We start from the raw sequence: 16,068 nt of genomic DNA on the forward strand, positions 1-16,068 counted from the left end.
TGCTCGGCAGGGAGTCTGCTTCTCCCGCTGACCTCTCTCCTCTCATGCTTTCTCTCTCTCATTCTCTCTCTCTCTCTAATAAATAAATAAAATCTTAAAAAAAAAAAAGACCCCTGATTTAACACACAGTGGATTCATTAACATGGAGCCATGACCAGCAGCCCTCTGACTCATGACCGAATGAAGGTTCTGTAACACACATGTATGTTCTCCATAAAGCACATGAAATCCTTCTAGCACTTGGGACACCAGACGGCATGGCAGTGCTTCAGCACCATCGGGGTGGACGGGAGTCATTTTAAACAACGAAGTCACCAACAAAAAGCCCCCAAATGCAAAAGAAAAGGAGAAAAGAGTGGCACTAAAAAGACTCTAAAAAGGATACTTATTGACAGCGTCACCTTGTTCCACCTGAGCTGGGCGTGTGGGTGACTCACGTTTTTCTGCCCGGCTCTGCACAGGTCAGCGAATAACCATGAGAAAGCGAATGGTATTGATTTGGGGATTACAAATAAATTTTAGTGAGTGGGCAAATATGGAATCCCCCCAAAATAAGGATAGATTATATAATTTGTTTGCCCCGCCACCCCTTCATTCACTTGCTACCAACGTCTCTGTCTTCCAACCCCAGGAAATTCCTCTGCCTTGGACTGTCAGAGCACTGGTGGGCAGTTGCAGAGGAGAAGCCGTGGGAGATGGAAGGGCAGGTCCCGGAGCCGGCGGGCAGCCACATCCAGACCAGAGCGAGTGTGGCCAGATGGGGTCATCCCCTTTGTCATTGGGGGAAACTTCACTGGTGAGTGTGATTATGGGGGACGGGGGAGGGAGGAAGCCTGTGTCTGGACCTGACCGTGGGGCAGCCGGGTCACATGTAGGGATAAGAGTGGTACCTTCTGTGTACCTGTCCAACAACAGGCTGACCCTCTAATAGAGGGTGGGCCCAGCTGGACCCTGTGACCCCCTGGCCCCTTTCATCCTGGCAGGTAGCCAGAGGGCGGTCTTCCGGCAAGCCATGAGGCACTGGGAGAAGCATACCTGTGTCACCTTCCTGGAGCGCACTGATGAGGACAGCTACATCGTATTCACCTACAGGCCCTGCGGGTGAGCAGGGGCCCCTGGGCGTTGCACCCTCAGCCTTCATCCCAACCTATATTCTGCCCCGGGCACTGTTGCTGCCCCAACGGGACCTGACACTTTGTCACCTGTCTCCCCCCACCACCCCTGCCCTGGGACATCTCTCCAGGAGCCGCCCAGATGTGGCTATGACCCCTGCACACAGCCTGGGCATCCCACGCTCAGGCCCCTCCCCCGTGCCTCGCCCCCCCCAGCCCCCCTGGCAGCCTCGCCCGGCCCCTGAGTGGATGCACTCCCCCAGCTCGGGACCGCCCCCCTGAGCTGGCCCCGCCCTCCAGGTGCTGCTCCTACGTGGGTCGCCGTGGCGGGGGCCCACAGGCCATCTCTATCGGCAAGAACTGTGACAAGTTCGGCATCGTTGTCCACGAACTGGGTCATGTCATAGGCTTCTGGCACGAACACACAAGACCAGACCGGGACCGCCACGTGTCCATCGTGCGGGAAAACATCCAGCCAGGTAGTGCCTTGACCTTGGTGCCTAGCTGTGTGCCGCAGCAGCCCCGGAGGGCCCGACGCTCCAGGGCCTCTGGTGGGAGTGGGAGCTGCTGCCTGGAGCCATCGCTTTTGGTCAGCTTAGTGGGCAGCCCTTGTCCAGGGCCCAGGTTTGTCCAGACCCCAGCCTTGAGGCTTCTGCTCCTTGCCAGGAGCAGCTCTGACATGGTTGATCAGTTCTAGAGCTGCTTGGGGGGCTGGGAGAGATCTGGGTCCTGGACAAGAGGCCATCAGGCAAGCCAGAGCCCAGCTGCCCTGGGGTGGTGGGGATTTGGTGGAGGGAATTGGCACATCCCCCATGGCATCTCAGCCTTTCTCTTCACTTTTCCTCAGTCTTCTGCCCTTTGGCTAGTCTCTCTTCTAAGGGTTTTTTCTTTCTTGTTTCTCCAGGCTACCTCCCTCCCCTCCCAGCCTGCTTCCTTCCTCCCTCCTAGGCCTCATCCATTCTTCCCGGCTTTCATCTCCCTGTGGTTCTAGAAAGAAGTGCTTCCTTCCCATACTCCCTGAGACTTCCCTCCGGCCAGTCCTCATTGACCCTGCCCCTCTGCAGGACAGACTCTTCTAGAGACCTATCCTTACCCCCAGACTTCCCTTGGCCACTCCCCAGACCCCCAGGTAGGGGGGGTACCTCTCAAGTGCAGGGAGGACCCCACCCCTGAAAATGTGGCACTGCCCCACACCGACCCACCCTGCCTACCCCCCCCCCCCAAACCTTTTTCCTGATCTTCGCAGGGCAGGAGTATAACTTCTTGAAGATGGAGCTCCAGGAGGTGGAGTCCCTGGGGGAGACCTATGATTTTGACAGTATCATGCACTATGCCCGGAACACGTTCTCCAGGTGAGAGATGAGGCCTGGCCTCCTCTGGGGCAGCCCAGTCCCGCCCCCTGTAGGCCATTCTCTTTGGGCCTATCATTTTTGCACTAGGCTGCCCAACTAGGGCAGTCCCCAAGGACAAGCATGGACTTCTGGGTGGCTGCAGTCCCCAAACAGAGGACCCGTGGGGGCTACCTGCCCTGCTGTCCTCTTCCACGCTGGGTCCATGGCCCGGCCGGCACTCACAAAGCCTAGTACCATGTAAATGAGGGCACCTGGCTCAACAGGTTGAAAATCCAGCCACTCTATGGCCACCTAGATAAATGCCGTCGCCCCAGAGCTGTATCAGCCTAAGGGAGCTGAGCTTTTCCCTCATCTTTCAGCCAAAAGAGGCACATTTTTCTCCCTGGGGTCATCCTTTCTAATCAATCTGCCTTTTTGTAACTGGCTAATTTGTACGAAGGCTTCCTCCTGCCCTGAACTAGCCTCTCTCTCCTGCTCACAAGTGCATGAACACTTACTCCTTTTCCGGGCCCGCATTCCCAGAAATCACAGCCAGAACCCCCTGAGGTAGTGGCCTAGCCTCTGTCCCCCACAGCCCCTCCTTAGCAAAGTGTGGGAAAAGGCCCCTCCCGCCTCCTCCTCAGGCTCCCCTTCCCGGCCTGGCCTTTCTCATGCCTGGTTCTTTCCTCATCCTCTGTCTGCTCTCCTGCTCTGTCCCAGCCCCTCCACAGTCTCCCTGCCTCCAGACCTGAGGGAACAGAGACAGGAGGCAGGGTGGTGAGGTCATCCGCCACCCCCACCATGGCCACAGACCTCCCACCCCCACCATGGCCACAGACCTCCCCTGGACATTTCCCACCACATCCCACCCTCCCCCCTGCCGAGTTCCACCCAACTGGGTGTGAGTCAGGGACCCTGGGGAGGTGGAGGGCCGACTGCTTCCTTCGCCCTGCCTCCCAGATGGCAACACCCAGGACTTAGCAGGCAGGAACTCGGGGGACAGGAGGCACTGATGGATCGGGAGTCGTGGGGCTGTCCCCAGGGCCTGGTCTGGCCAGGGCAGAACTTGTCAGGAGCAGCCTGTAGCAGCAGGATGAGTGCGGGCCCTGGCAGCCCCAAGAGAGGGTTAGCACGAGGGGCTATGGAGCAAGGACTGGGAGAGGCTGGCCACATGATTAGCAGGGATCCGTAGATCTCCTGATGCTGGGCACTGCACCCAGACTGAGCCAGAGCACCAGCAGGTCCCCAAGGCATGTGGAACCTGCATCCCTGACCTCCCAGAGTATTCCTGGGGCTCCCCCAGGCTCCAGCCATGTGGCTGCCACGGAGCAGGGTGGCTGCTGGTCAGTGGGCAGCATAATGACAGGGTGAGATATTTCCACCCGTCCCTGACCCTACGGAGGAATGTCTGGGCTCTGGCAGGGTCATGACCTGGGTGCACACAGGCATGCCACCCATCCTTCCATCAGACTCTCACCCAGGTCGGGCTTTTCCTCCTCAGGGGCATCTTCCTGGACACCATTGTTCCCAAGTACGAGGTCAATGGGGTGAAACCTCCCATCGGCCAAAGGACCCGGCTCAGCAAGGGGGACATCGCCCAGGCCCGCAAGCTCTACAAGTGCCCAGGTCGGGGCGGGGAGGGACGGGCCAGGGAGGGGTGGAGGACAGAGCCCCGAGGCAACCAGTGGCCAGGGCCTGGGGCTGAGGAGTCTAAAGCCATAAGTCTTAGGGAAGGCCAGAGGCTGCCTGGTGTTGGGGGTGGGAACACCCAGGCAGGGGCACTGTTCAAGATAAGGAACCAAACAGGGGCTGGGATTGGGTGGTGGTGAGGTGTCGAGCCCCACACCTTCTGGGGCTCTGGGAGAATAGGGCAGTCGGAGCAGTAAAGAGGGCAAGCAGTGCAATTCCCAGGAGTGAGGTAAAGCGAGGCCCACCAAAGGAAACAGGGCATCCTGCAGCACTAGGCTGAAGAGGTCAGACCTGTGAGCTTATATGTGAGGAGCAGGGAGTGGATCTTAAAGGGACAGGACCACCCCGGACTCCCTCCCCTCCTCAGACATTCTTCTCTTCTCCTCGTTAAAGGAAGCCAGAGCTCAGGGCGGGAAGCCAGAAGGCTGGGGGGGGGGGGGGATCGCGCATCTGCAGCCAGCAGTTCAGTCATTTCCTTTCCTTGACAGCCTGCGGAGAGACCCTACAAGACAGCACAGGCAACTTCTCCTCCCCCGAGTACCCCAATGGCTACTCCGCCCACATGCACTGCGTTTGGCGTATCTCAGTCACACCCGGGGAGAAGGTAACCGAGCGTCCCCTCCTCTGCCAGGACCCCAGAGTAGGAGAGCATAGTCCACTGTGGCTGTGAATGACCTACCTGGGAGACATAGACCCATTCACCCCGTAAAAAAAGGAGCACTGTCTTGAGGAGGGGCTTCTAGCCATCCTTGTATGGGAAGGCTGGATCACAGAGAGCCCTTGCTACACAAGAGGCACTTTTTTGAGGGCTTCTCAGGCTCACCCACAGAGTTTTCATGTGGAATCTGGACGCTTCACCCACCCCTGCACTTCCCATGTCCTTCCATGCATTTTGACTGTTTCCAAAAGTCAACGTTAAGACTTTATTTCCCTTGATTGGAACATGGCACTCAATGTACTAGTACAGTATGGAGCCCAGCTAGATTTCGTTCCTGGTCCTATTGTCCAGTCCAGCAGCTCTCAGGACCATGTGGAAGCCTCCATTCAGCAGGTAGCCGTCCCTCGTACTCTGTCCCGAATTGTCGGTGAGCATGACTTCTGGGTCTTTGGAACCTGGTCTTTGACTGAAACACTAAACATGGCTCGAATCAAGGCAGATCCAAGATCCCTTTCTGAGCTGACATGGTTCATTGGCGGACTTTGGGCAGAGTTATTCCATTGGCTATGACACCCCTTAATAGCACTACCAACCAGCCATGAGTCACTGCCTTGTTGACTGGGAAGTGAGCTTCTCAGACCATGCTTTTGTCATCTTCATATTCCTGGTACAGGAAGTAGTTGCTGAACACCGAATAGGTAGACAGACTCCCTTACCAAATCAAATCTACCGGTAGTAGATGGTAAAACGCCTTTTAAAATGGAAGTGACATTTGTCTGATACTTTGTTTCAAGTGAACCTGAACTGGTTCCTAGGATTCAAGTGTCTCCTTTCTAAATGGTGGCAGACTGTCTGTTTAACTGGGGATTGACATTCAACTCAGTGGTTTGCCATTCCCGGAATTCACTCCAAACCCTCCTTCTAACACAGGCACACATGCGCGTGCACACACCCCCCTTTTGGAAATTGGCAAAGCTTTTGTTCTGAGCTCTCAAGATTACAGACACTGATCACATCTGTTAGTTATTTGAGTGTCCTCTGATGTCATTTTTGAGCCTAGAGGCAAAAGCCAGTTTAAAGAGGTGCTCCCCGACTCTCCTCCAAAATGAATCGGTTTCCATTTCCTTTCCAAACTGGGCTTATTCTATTTTTCGCAATTTAAAGATCATTCTCATTTGTGCTAGACTTCTGTTGAGGGTTGAGTAATTCCATCACCTCTCTCAGTTAAAATTCTGTCACCTGCCTTGAAAAAGTCAACCCATCCCCTCCTTGTTCTTTTTTTCTTCTTTTTTTCTTTTTTAAATTCTGAATTGAACTTAAACTATCGCTGTCCTTTTTGCTGCCTCGTTCGGAGCTTGCCCTAGCTTCCTTGATCCTTCTGCCAGAGGCCTCCACTGCTGCAGCCTTTGGAGATCTCACAGCGGATAACAATAAAAACAACTAACGGTTATTGACCGCGTGATGGGCCGGGCATGTGTTAAATTTTTTATGTGTTATGTCTTGTAATTAACACAGTGACATTCTCGGTGGGTGCTCATGTCATTCCCGTTTTGCATATGAGAGAACAGACTTGGGAAAATCAAGTAGCTGGCCCAAGAAACTGGATTACGACACAAAAATCCATGATTGCAGTACTGGGTATTCTAAAGCCTTTTCCCATATCAACAATTGCTAAAGTGCCCTTCCCCGGACTCCTGTGCACACTGCTCGCCTAGCACAGGGGGAAGGAAAGAGGCACGAGGTAGTCCCCGCTCCGGGAACTTAGAGTAGGGTAGAATATTGCCGTCTTTCCTGTTCAGAAGATTTGCTCAGTCAGCAAGGATATGACACCTTGGTCAGGATCCGTCTCCTTCCCTTCGGTTCTGAGCTGGCATGGGCTGGCCCAAGTCTCCAGTAGACACATGGCTGGGCCGCAGAAGCCTCTCTGTGCCTGGAGCCTCTTCCCTCTACAACTCCCCAGAGACTCCCCAGCCCTTTTCAGAGGGCTGCCTGGGGCTCCAGGGAGAGAAGAAGGCTACAGAGAAAAATTCCAGATTCATCAGTGTGTGGTTGCAGAGAGAGCAAAAGTAAAACTTGCTCCCAGTCCTGGATGCATTTGTAGAGTCGTAAGTGAGCCAGAGATGGACTCCCAGGGGGCAGGCACCCTTGAAGGGCTCTCGGAGGCTGGGGAGCTAGGGAGGATGGCATCGTGACGCCGCAGCTGCCATTCCTTGCTGCACGTCCACTGTGTGCCAGGCAGAGTAGTAGGTATCTCGTGTGCATGACCTCGTTATTCATCTCATCTGTTTCGTGGTGCAGGGGCTGTCATCTCTCAGGTATGGAGGAGGGAGTCGGGGCTCAGAGTGCAGAACTCTGCCCAGGTTTACACAGGCAGTCGTGGTGGAACCAGCCTTCAGTTCCAGGACTGCCCGACTCCAAAGTCTATGCTCTTTCAACAGTCACTCTGGGATAAACCCGCCAGTGTTCAGGGGTGGACTTTGATGTCTCTCCTGGGCTGAGAGGTTGTTTTCACTCGCTCTCTGCTTCTCTGCTTATTGCCAGAAGTACGAGTGATATGTGCATTTTATCTTATATGGTTATGCAAGTCAGGGATATATCAGAGAAGAAAGAGCCTGGTTGGAAGCCTTCCTAAAACCCCCAAGTGTCCACACTATGCGTCATTAGCAGCTGTCCCAAAGAGGACTGACAGTGTCTCCCAAACCACGAACCCAGCTCCTTCTGAGCGGGAAAGTAGTTTTAGGAGATCACGGTCTACTGTCGCAAAAAAGCCAAGAAGATAAGAACTGAAAATGTCTTTCGGATTTAGCAGTAGTGTCTACCCCCATTCCCATCCCTGCCTTGTGATAACCTTCCCGTTCTTCAAGTTCCCACTCACTCAGATCCCTCCTCCTCTGTCACGTCTTCTCTGAACCCTACCTCCCGTCCCCCAGCTGGGAGAGGGGAGCCCTCCCTCCTCTGACAAGGCCCGTGCAGGACCCTCCCCTGAGCTCCTGCTTCCCCGTGCTGAAGGGTGTGGGGCTCTGAAGGCGAAGGCCAAGCTGACCCTCATTCTTGGCGCAACTGTTCGGCCAAATTGAGCGGCGGGCCTGGAGAGGCCACATGGAGTGGTGGTTCAGGGTGTGAGTTGAAGAGCCAGGGTGGAAGAGTGTCTGGGTCTGACTCCAGTCTGCTGTGCTGTTTACTGGATACGTGATCTTGGGGAAGTTGCTTAACCACTCTGGGCTTTGTTTCCCCATTTGTAACGTGGGCCTGGTGGTAGTGCCTCCATCAGGGGCCTGATGATACAAGGATTAAACAAGTTCATGTACATGAAGTGCTTAGAGCAGCGCCTAGCACGTGGTGGGGGTTCAATCGAGGCTAGTTGTTATTATCATGCTGTTAACGGAGAAATCCCTGCTCAACCTCCCTGGGTCCCACATCCCCCATCTGCCTCCCTCTACTTCCACTTTCTGGAATGAAACCATTTCAAAGTTCAAAATCTTGGGCAAACTCAGCTCCAGTAGTGAAATTAACTTTTTTTGAGTGACGTACACTGTAGTATATATGTGTGGCCTTTATGTACGTTGCATGCGTGACTCTTACATGCGTCAGTGTTACAAACCTTACGTACATTAGCTCCCTGAGTCCTGTGAGGTAGGTCTATGACCATTGCCATCTTTCAAAGAAGGGAATGGAGGCCCAGAGGTGTGAAATGATGGGCCTCAGTGGTCCAACAAGGCAGACAGAAGCCAGGCCGTGGGTCCCCAGGAGTCAACATATTGTCCCAGTTGCTCCCTGACAGCAGCCCACAAATGTGATGCGTACCTCCCATGTGCAGGTTCCACTTGGAGACCCTGCATGCTGTATCTCATTTAATCCCCCAGCTCCTTAGGTTTGCCTCCACGTTTTAGACAAAGACACCGAGGCACAAAGAAATCAGGCCACGGGCCCAGAGTCACCAGCCAGGAAGTGGTGGAGCTGGCCAGGTTTTCTTTGGCCAAGGGCAGTGCCCCTGCCACCAGAGCACAGCTGTTTCCACATGACAGAAGCTGTTACGACGCTTAATTAGACAGCTCCGGTCTCAATATAGCCACGGCCGTGCCTCCCTGGAGGGTGACCCTAACCGCCAGCACAGGTCTCTTCCTCCTGAGTGAGGCGACCGCGGGTCCCTCCTGCCCCATGGGAGGTCTCGGGTGGGCCCTTTGGGGCAGCGTTGGCTGGGCGTGGTCTCAGAGGCTGTGAATTCATCCGCCCCGAACAGAGCCAGAGTTGTTCCTGAGGATGACAGGAAAGTTGCTACTGTTCTTAGCCCAGCTGCTGACCAAATTGATTGGCAGACCCGGGAGGCCACATGGAATTATGGTGGGGGGCATAAGCTGAGGAGCCAGAGCTCTCTCCCTGGGCCCTCTGCTTTCCTTCTTCTATCCAGCAACTCCTTAAAAGAGAGTTTTGTTATTTGTCAGATAGAAGGATGATGTATCAATGCTGTAAGAATTTTGAAAAATAGAAGAATTTCTAAGGTAAGAAGTGGATATTCTCCCCTGGATTCTTCTCCAAATCCCACTCTTCAGAGGCGACTAGGCATGAGTAACACTTGCTGGATCCTTTCAGACCCTTTCAAGTACATGTGTGTGCATGTGTGTATGGATATATGGTCTCAGGTACCTTCTTTTCACTCAACAGTTAATTGTGGTCAGGGTTCTGTGTTCACAAATCAACTTCTACCTCAGGCGTGTTCATGGCCGCTTAGCATGCTGTCATCCCCATTTCTCTTCACTGCTCGGGCATCCCCTGTAGGTCTCCACTGATGGATGTTTCATTTAAGTTTTTTATAAGTTTCTAGTATTAACCAAAATCACTACAGTAAATATCTCAAGATTTAGATCTTTATGCACTGGGGCAAATGTATCTGTAAAATAGATTCCTAAAAGCAAAATTCTATTCAAGAAGTATTTATGAAGCAACTCCTACATGCCATACACCAAAGATTCTGTAGTGAATTAAAATTCCTGGGCTTGAAGGGTTTACAGTTTGGCAGGGCTGAGGGATGGGCAAGCAAATAAAAAGTAAACGCAGTAAGTTAGATGGTGATCGATGTCATGAAGGAAAGCAGCAGTAGGAGATAAAGGAGCGAAGCGGGGATTACTGTTCCATGTGGGAAGTCCTCATTCATATCAGGTGAGTTGGAGGAGAAATGGACAAGAAATGAGGGAACGCTTTGGGCAGATAGCTGGGAAGAGCTTCTAGGCAGCAAATGCAAAGGCCCTGAGGCAGGAGCAGGCTTGGTATGTTTGAGGACCAGCAAGGCCAATGTGGCCACAGCCAAGTAAGCAAGGAGGGCATTGTGGGGAGAGGGGTCAGAGAGATAGCGGGGGGTTAGACCACAGATGGCCTTAGAGGACATGGTGAAGACTTTGGATTTTACTCTGAATAACATGCATTAAAGGATTTTGAGCAGTGGGAAGATAAGATCCGGTTTTATCATGAAAGGCCTGCTGTAGTGAGAGGTAGTATCAAGAGTAGGGACTACTGAACTAATCCTGGAAAAAGTTGATGGCAGGGCCAGGACTACGAGTCAAGAAGGGGAACGGGTGGTTTGAGGAGAGAAGGGGAGGCTGTAAAAGGTGGGCCTGGCAGCTCAAAGGGCCCAGTCAGTCTCACATTTCAAGTGAGACAGTCAATGTGCTTGTATTTTCTCTAGCCACTACATTTGACCATCTAGGAAGAGGCACAGAGTAGGTAGAAGTCGGATTTAATCAGGGATTTTCAGGAAAAGGAGAAAGTTGAGGTCCTTTGCAAGGAGGTAATGATAAAGTTAGATCATGGCTTTGCCGGTCTTTGCCACTTCCTCTGTGTCCCATTTCAGGCATTTTCTAGAAAGATAAAATATTGGGCACACTGTCTCCAGAGCAAGAGCCAGATTTTCAACATCAGTTTTTTCAAAATATGAGGACTTCTACCTGGATAATAACAATAGCTCTCATGATGACTGGTAACAATCATCGAGAGTAATATAGGCACTTTTCCAAACCTGGGCTTGCTCGGTTACATCCCAGAGAACCACAATTAAGAAACACTTCCCCAAACACAAACACATTTCAGCCCATGTTACGAATCAAAAGAAGAGAAGTGGAATGGGTGTAGTCCCAAGCTAGGCAAGGAGAAATGTGAGTACGTGAAGGTAGAAGGCAGGAAAACCCCATAGGCTCAGGCTGACGGTCCTGGTGAATTGGAAGTGTTGCTGGACTCCATAGAGAGCGGTGAGCGAGGACAGATGGGGGCACGTGGCTAGACGGTGGGCTCCTCGAAGCTGAGCTTCTGTGGGAGGAGGCACAGTTACTGATGAGAACAAGGTCTAGGGCATGATGTGCCATGTGTGAAGAAGAGGTGGGGAGGGGAGGTCATGGCGGAGAGGCCAGGAAATGGGAAACATCATCTAGGTGGATGTGGAAATCACCGAACATTCTGAAGGGGTCCGTGTCAGGGAGCGACAGCAAGCCAGAGCTCTTCTCTGAACCTCGACCATCACAACTTTGATGACAGGCTATGGACCACGGTTGCCAGTGCCAGCTTTGGGATCACTTTCATTCTCGCCTCTGCTCTGCCTGCCTCTAACTCAGCCGTGTGCCAAAGGGGAGACAGATCTCCTTATTTTCTTTTCCTCCAGCAGGGAAGCCAGCTAGATCTAACAGGTGGGCCCTGTGGGCACGGGACACACCCCTTAGGTCACAGCGAACAGTTCCCTGGAGTTCCCTGCTTGTTGGACTCTAAAGACACAAGAGGCTTTGGGGCACATTCTGGAAACTACTAAAGCAATTTCCCTCCTGGTCGTGTGCTTCTCTACCTGTTAGTATGTTACCTGCCGGGGAGAGTTGGATATTACCAAAGTGTCAAACGTCCCTCTAGTGTGACGTGACCAGCTGGAGTTCATGCTCAGGAGGCACTCAGGGCAGTGGGGATGAGTCCCATGTCAGGGTGATGTGCTCTTTCCTCGGGTCATGCTCGGAGCCGCTGAGGTCAGAGAGCTTGGGTGATTTACCCAAGACTCACATCAGGAAATGCAGAGGTGACAGCTCAGCTCAGGCCTGTGTGTGTGGAGTCTGAGTTTTTTTTACTAAGTGAGATTTTCAGTTGTATATATCCTTCTGAATCCTAAGCCCCTTAACAGGGACAGACCTGAAACCCGTTCACAGGAAGCATTCGGACCCGGTATTCCCCTTAGCCGCTAGGATGGCCCCCTGCCTGGGATCGTTGTTCAATATATATGTGACCACAGTGACTCAACCCTTCTTCTCTGCCTCTCCCCTCTGGACCCTTCATTCCCATTTCAGAGTCCCCAGTACCCACACGCCTCCCACTGAGGCGTCATCCCTCTAAAGATGCTGGATTCGTGTTACTGAACTTGTCAGGGAGGAGAGCTGGGTCGAGGCAGAAGCAATGGCTCCTCACGAAGGGAATAAGAAAAATGAGACATTTTACTTATTAGATTCCACAAGGCTACATATATTGAGAACCAGGATGTCTGAAAAGGATGCTGGCCGCCATTGGCAGACAGCTGGGGAGAGGAGGGACGTTTCTGTGCCGGGAGCTCATTTTTGGGACCTCTTCACTATTCACAAAGGGGAAGGCAGGCCCCCACCATGGGCTGGCAGGCGAGGCTGGTGAGGCGTAGGGGGCCATGTAACTCTCCTCCTCTTCCTATGTCCCCTAGATCATTCTGAACTTCACGTCCATGGATCTGTATCGCAGCCGCCTGTGCTGGTATGACTACGTGGAGGTCCGGGACGGCTTCTGGAGGAAGGCGCCCCTCCGAGGTAACACAGGAGCCCACCCCCTCCCCCGCCTCCTCTGAGGCTGTGGCATTGTATGATTTGCAAATATCATCTCCCATTCAGTGAATTGCTTTTTTATCTTGTTGACAGTTTCCCTCACTGTGCAAAAGCTTTCGGTTTGATGTGGCTAATTCCTTCTTAAGAACTACTTAAATCACAGTCTCTTCATCCTCTGCTGAAATCCAAAGGCTGGCCAAGGGTGATCTGGCCACCCTAGTGTGGGAGCCAAGAGTTCTGACAGAACTAGTGCCTTCTAGCTCTATCATGAAGTCCCTTTCCCAATCTGGACCTCAGAGTCCTCTGTATGGGCTTCTGGGCCTCCTGCCGGGGTGATGCTCAGTGTGTGGGTCACGGGAGTCATACAAGTGGACACAGGGAGATAGACAGGCACAACTCCCCAGCTCCAGGCTCTCCTCCTCATCTGGGCACTTTCAGAGGCTCCATTTTCTCTCTCTGCAAGGTCTGGCTTAAGGGTGCCCACAGGGTAGCCTGGCACACTGTGGGGGCTCCCCACCTGGAATAGTGGCCTTCACTTGTTTGCACAGGATACTTTGTCCCTTGTTGGTGAGGGGAGTGGTGAGTAAGCGGGGGTGGGGGGTGAGTATTCAGAAGCACGGGACAGAAGATGCTTTAATGGCATGGAGTTAGGACTAAGAGAGGCTTTTCCTTCAAGCCTGAGGAGCTGTGTGAATTCTCCTCCAATCTGGGCATGCTCCTAAGTTGCCCAGGACTGCCCATTAGCGTTAGAACCTTCGTTCCACAGCCTGGCCTGAAGCAGGCTGATGAATCATTGCTATCCACCTCTTTCTGATATTCAAATACTTCTCATTAGTCACCCAAAGCAGCTGTCATTACAACACTGCCTCCTGCAGACGTGGAAGCGTTTCCAAGAGTCCACTTACTTTCTCGTAACTTGGATTCCTAGGTCAGCACCCTCTGGCCCTTGCCGAAGGTTGGACAACACCCAATCTTATTTGGAACACACAGGTCATCCCTCGTTGATTCTTGATTACCAAGAATTCCACAAATGACCATCCCCACCTGCTGACACGGATTCTTGTCAGGGTTTATTTCAAAGGGGACATTTTCTGACCCAGTCCCTGGATTCTAGGATTTCCTTGGGGTCCTCTGACATCTCTTGCATTTGGTCAGATGAAAACATTAGTAATGTCCAAAGAAAACTGTGTTCATTCTTGGTGATTACTTGTTTGCATGGAGATCAAATGAGAACATGGTGGTCACATGTTCCTTTAAAAAAAGTAAATAAAACACAGATAGAGCTGGTTAGCGTGAGGAGCCCCTTTCCTCCCTGAACTCATATTCCATCCCACAGGTGCACAGAACCCTCTAGAAGTCTAGTACTCTCTGGCTCTTCAAGGCCATGCTAGGTCCTGGACTAGACTCAGGCCAGCTGCAGGGTCTTAGGAATTCTTGCCAAGTGCAGAGCAGGGCCAGAGCCCCTGAGCCCCCTGCAGCAGCAGGACTGGCTTCCTGGAGCAGGGAGGTGAGAACGACCTGCTTCAGGCCTCACTGCCCTCTGTCCACACTGTCTGCACAGGCCGCTTCTGTGGGGGCAAACTACCAGAGCCTATTGTCTCCACCGACAGCCGCCTCTGGGTGGAGTTCCGCAGCAGCAGCAACTGGGTCGGGAAGGGCTTCTTTGCCGTCTATGAAGGTACTGAGGAAGAGTGGCAGGAGGAGTCAGATACGGGGTCCCCGGGCATCCCAGAACAGCTTGCTCCTGGCACCCCAGGGGCAAGGTTGAGCGCCCATGAGGGAGGAAGCTGAGATCCTGGTGGGATTGGCCAGGCCCCGGGGGCACTGAGAAGAGGGGAGGCCCATGGGAAGGTCTGGCGGAGAGGGAGAGAGGGGCTCTTGAGTTGGGCAGAGCATCCTAACTGACCTCGCTCTGTGTCCCTGAAGCCATCTGTGGGGGAGATGTGAAAAAGGACAATGGCCACATCCAGTCGCCCAATTACCCTGATGACTACCGGCCCAGCAAAGTCTGCATCTGGCGGATCCAGGTGTCTGAAGGCTTCCACGTGGGCCTCACCTTCCAGTCCTTCGAGGTAGGTCAGAGACCCTTCAGGCACACCTCTTCATGGGCTTCCAGGTGTTGGGCCTGGCAACCACCCCTCCCCCTGCTGACTGAGCCCCAACCCTCAGATCGAGCGCCACGACAGCTGTGCCTACGACTACCTGGAGGTGCGCGATGGGCACAGCGAGAGCAGCACCCTCATCGGACGCTACTGTGGCTACGAGAAGCCTGACGACATCAAGAGCACGTCCAGCCGCCTCTGGCTCAAGTTCGTCTCTGACGGATCCATTAACAAAGCCGGCTTTGCTGTCAACTTCTTCAAAGGTGCTCCCTCCCATTCGCCACGCAGCCCAGCCCCCGCGGCGGATCCAGCCCCTTCATTCCTTTTGCTAGTGTTTAAAATTGTCTGGTGTTGTGTGGTTGGAAGCCTTTGCGTGAGATCTGCCCTGTGTCCACAGGTCAAAACGTGCTCAACAGCTTGCTCATCTTGCTTGACTGACCCTTTATGCGGGTTGATCAGCAACTCCCGTCTCCCCCTCCTCCAGCCTCTGGCAACATCATTCCACTCCATCTCTTCGTACTTATTTCTTGGACTTGACTATTTTAGACAGCTCGCGTAAGTGGAATCCTGCAGTTCTCTGTCTGCCAATGGCTTCTTTTACTCAACAGAATGTCCTTAAGGGGCATCTGGGTGGCTCATTGGGGTAGGCATCTGTCTCTTGACTTTGGCTCAGGTCCTGGGATGAAGCCCCGAGTCAATGTGGAGTCTGCTTGAGATTCTCTCTCTCCCCCTCCCTCCGCCCTTTCCCCCACTCGTGCTCTCTCTCTTTCTTTCTCTCTCAAATAATCTTAAAAAAAGATAATGTCCTTAAGATTCATCCATACTGTATATGGCAGAATTTCCGTCTTTTTTTAAGGCTGAATAGTATTCCACAGTGTGTCCAGAACACATTTTTTAAATTGAAGGATACTATGGTGAGTGCTATTAAGTGCATAAACCTGGTGATTCACAGACCTGTACCTCTGGGACTAAAAATTTTTAATAAAAAATTAAAATTTTTTTTAAAATTAAAAAAAAATAAATTGAAGGATAATTGACATACCATATCCTATTAGTTTCAAGCATTCAAGCATAGTGATTCAACATTTATGTACATTACAAAATGGTCACCATAGTGAATCTAGTTATCGTCTGTCCCCTTACAAAGTCGTTACCATCTTATGGACTATACCCTACACTGTACGTTACATCCCCCGTCTTCATTTATTTTATAGCTGGAAAACTGTATGTCTTAATCCCCTTCACCTTGTTCATCTCTCTTGTTCATCTCTTGTTCATCTCTCCAATCCCTCCCCTCTGGCACCCATCAGTTTGTTCTCTGTGTCTATGAGTCTGTCTCTGTTCTGTGTTGTTTGTTCATTTGTTTTG

General features: G+C 52.5%; 1 protein-coding gene across 4 annotated transcripts in view; it reads left to right on the top strand.

Moving 5' to 3' along the window:
• Positions 1 to 16,068, top strand: part of BMP1 (bone morphogenetic protein 1) — a 42,181-nt gene that overhangs the window by 9,152 nt on the left and 16,961 nt on the right. For 3 of the 4 annotated variants that reach the window (XM_045069512.1, XM_004763336.2, XM_045069514.1), the window contains exons 3-12: positions 632 to 796; positions 984 to 1,101; positions 1,413 to 1,591; positions 2,359 to 2,464; positions 3,945 to 4,069; positions 4,621 to 4,736; positions 12,481 to 12,583; positions 14,160 to 14,276; positions 14,525 to 14,670; positions 14,768 to 14,963. In XM_045069512.1, the coding sequence (XP_044925447.1) occupies positions 632 to 796; positions 984 to 1,101; positions 1,413 to 1,591; positions 2,359 to 2,464; positions 3,945 to 4,069; positions 4,621 to 4,736; positions 12,481 to 12,583; positions 14,160 to 14,276; positions 14,525 to 14,670; positions 14,768 to 14,963 (1,371 nt within the window). Of the gene's footprint in view, positions 1 to 631; positions 797 to 983; positions 1,102 to 1,375; positions 1,592 to 2,358; positions 2,465 to 3,944; positions 4,070 to 4,620; positions 4,737 to 12,480; positions 12,584 to 14,159; positions 14,277 to 14,524; positions 14,671 to 14,767; positions 14,964 to 16,068 lie in introns of those variants that run through there. The other variant, XM_045069513.1, reaches the window with a different exon arrangement.

Source organism: Mustela putorius, unplaced genomic scaffold (genome assembly GCF_011764305.1).
Source record: "Mustela putorius furo isolate JIRA1106 unplaced genomic scaffold, ASM1176430v1.1 tig00003937_pilon_pilon_pilon, whole genome shotgun sequence".
Taxonomy (NCBI): Eukaryota; Metazoa; Chordata; class Mammalia; order Carnivora; family Mustelidae; genus Mustela; species Mustela putorius.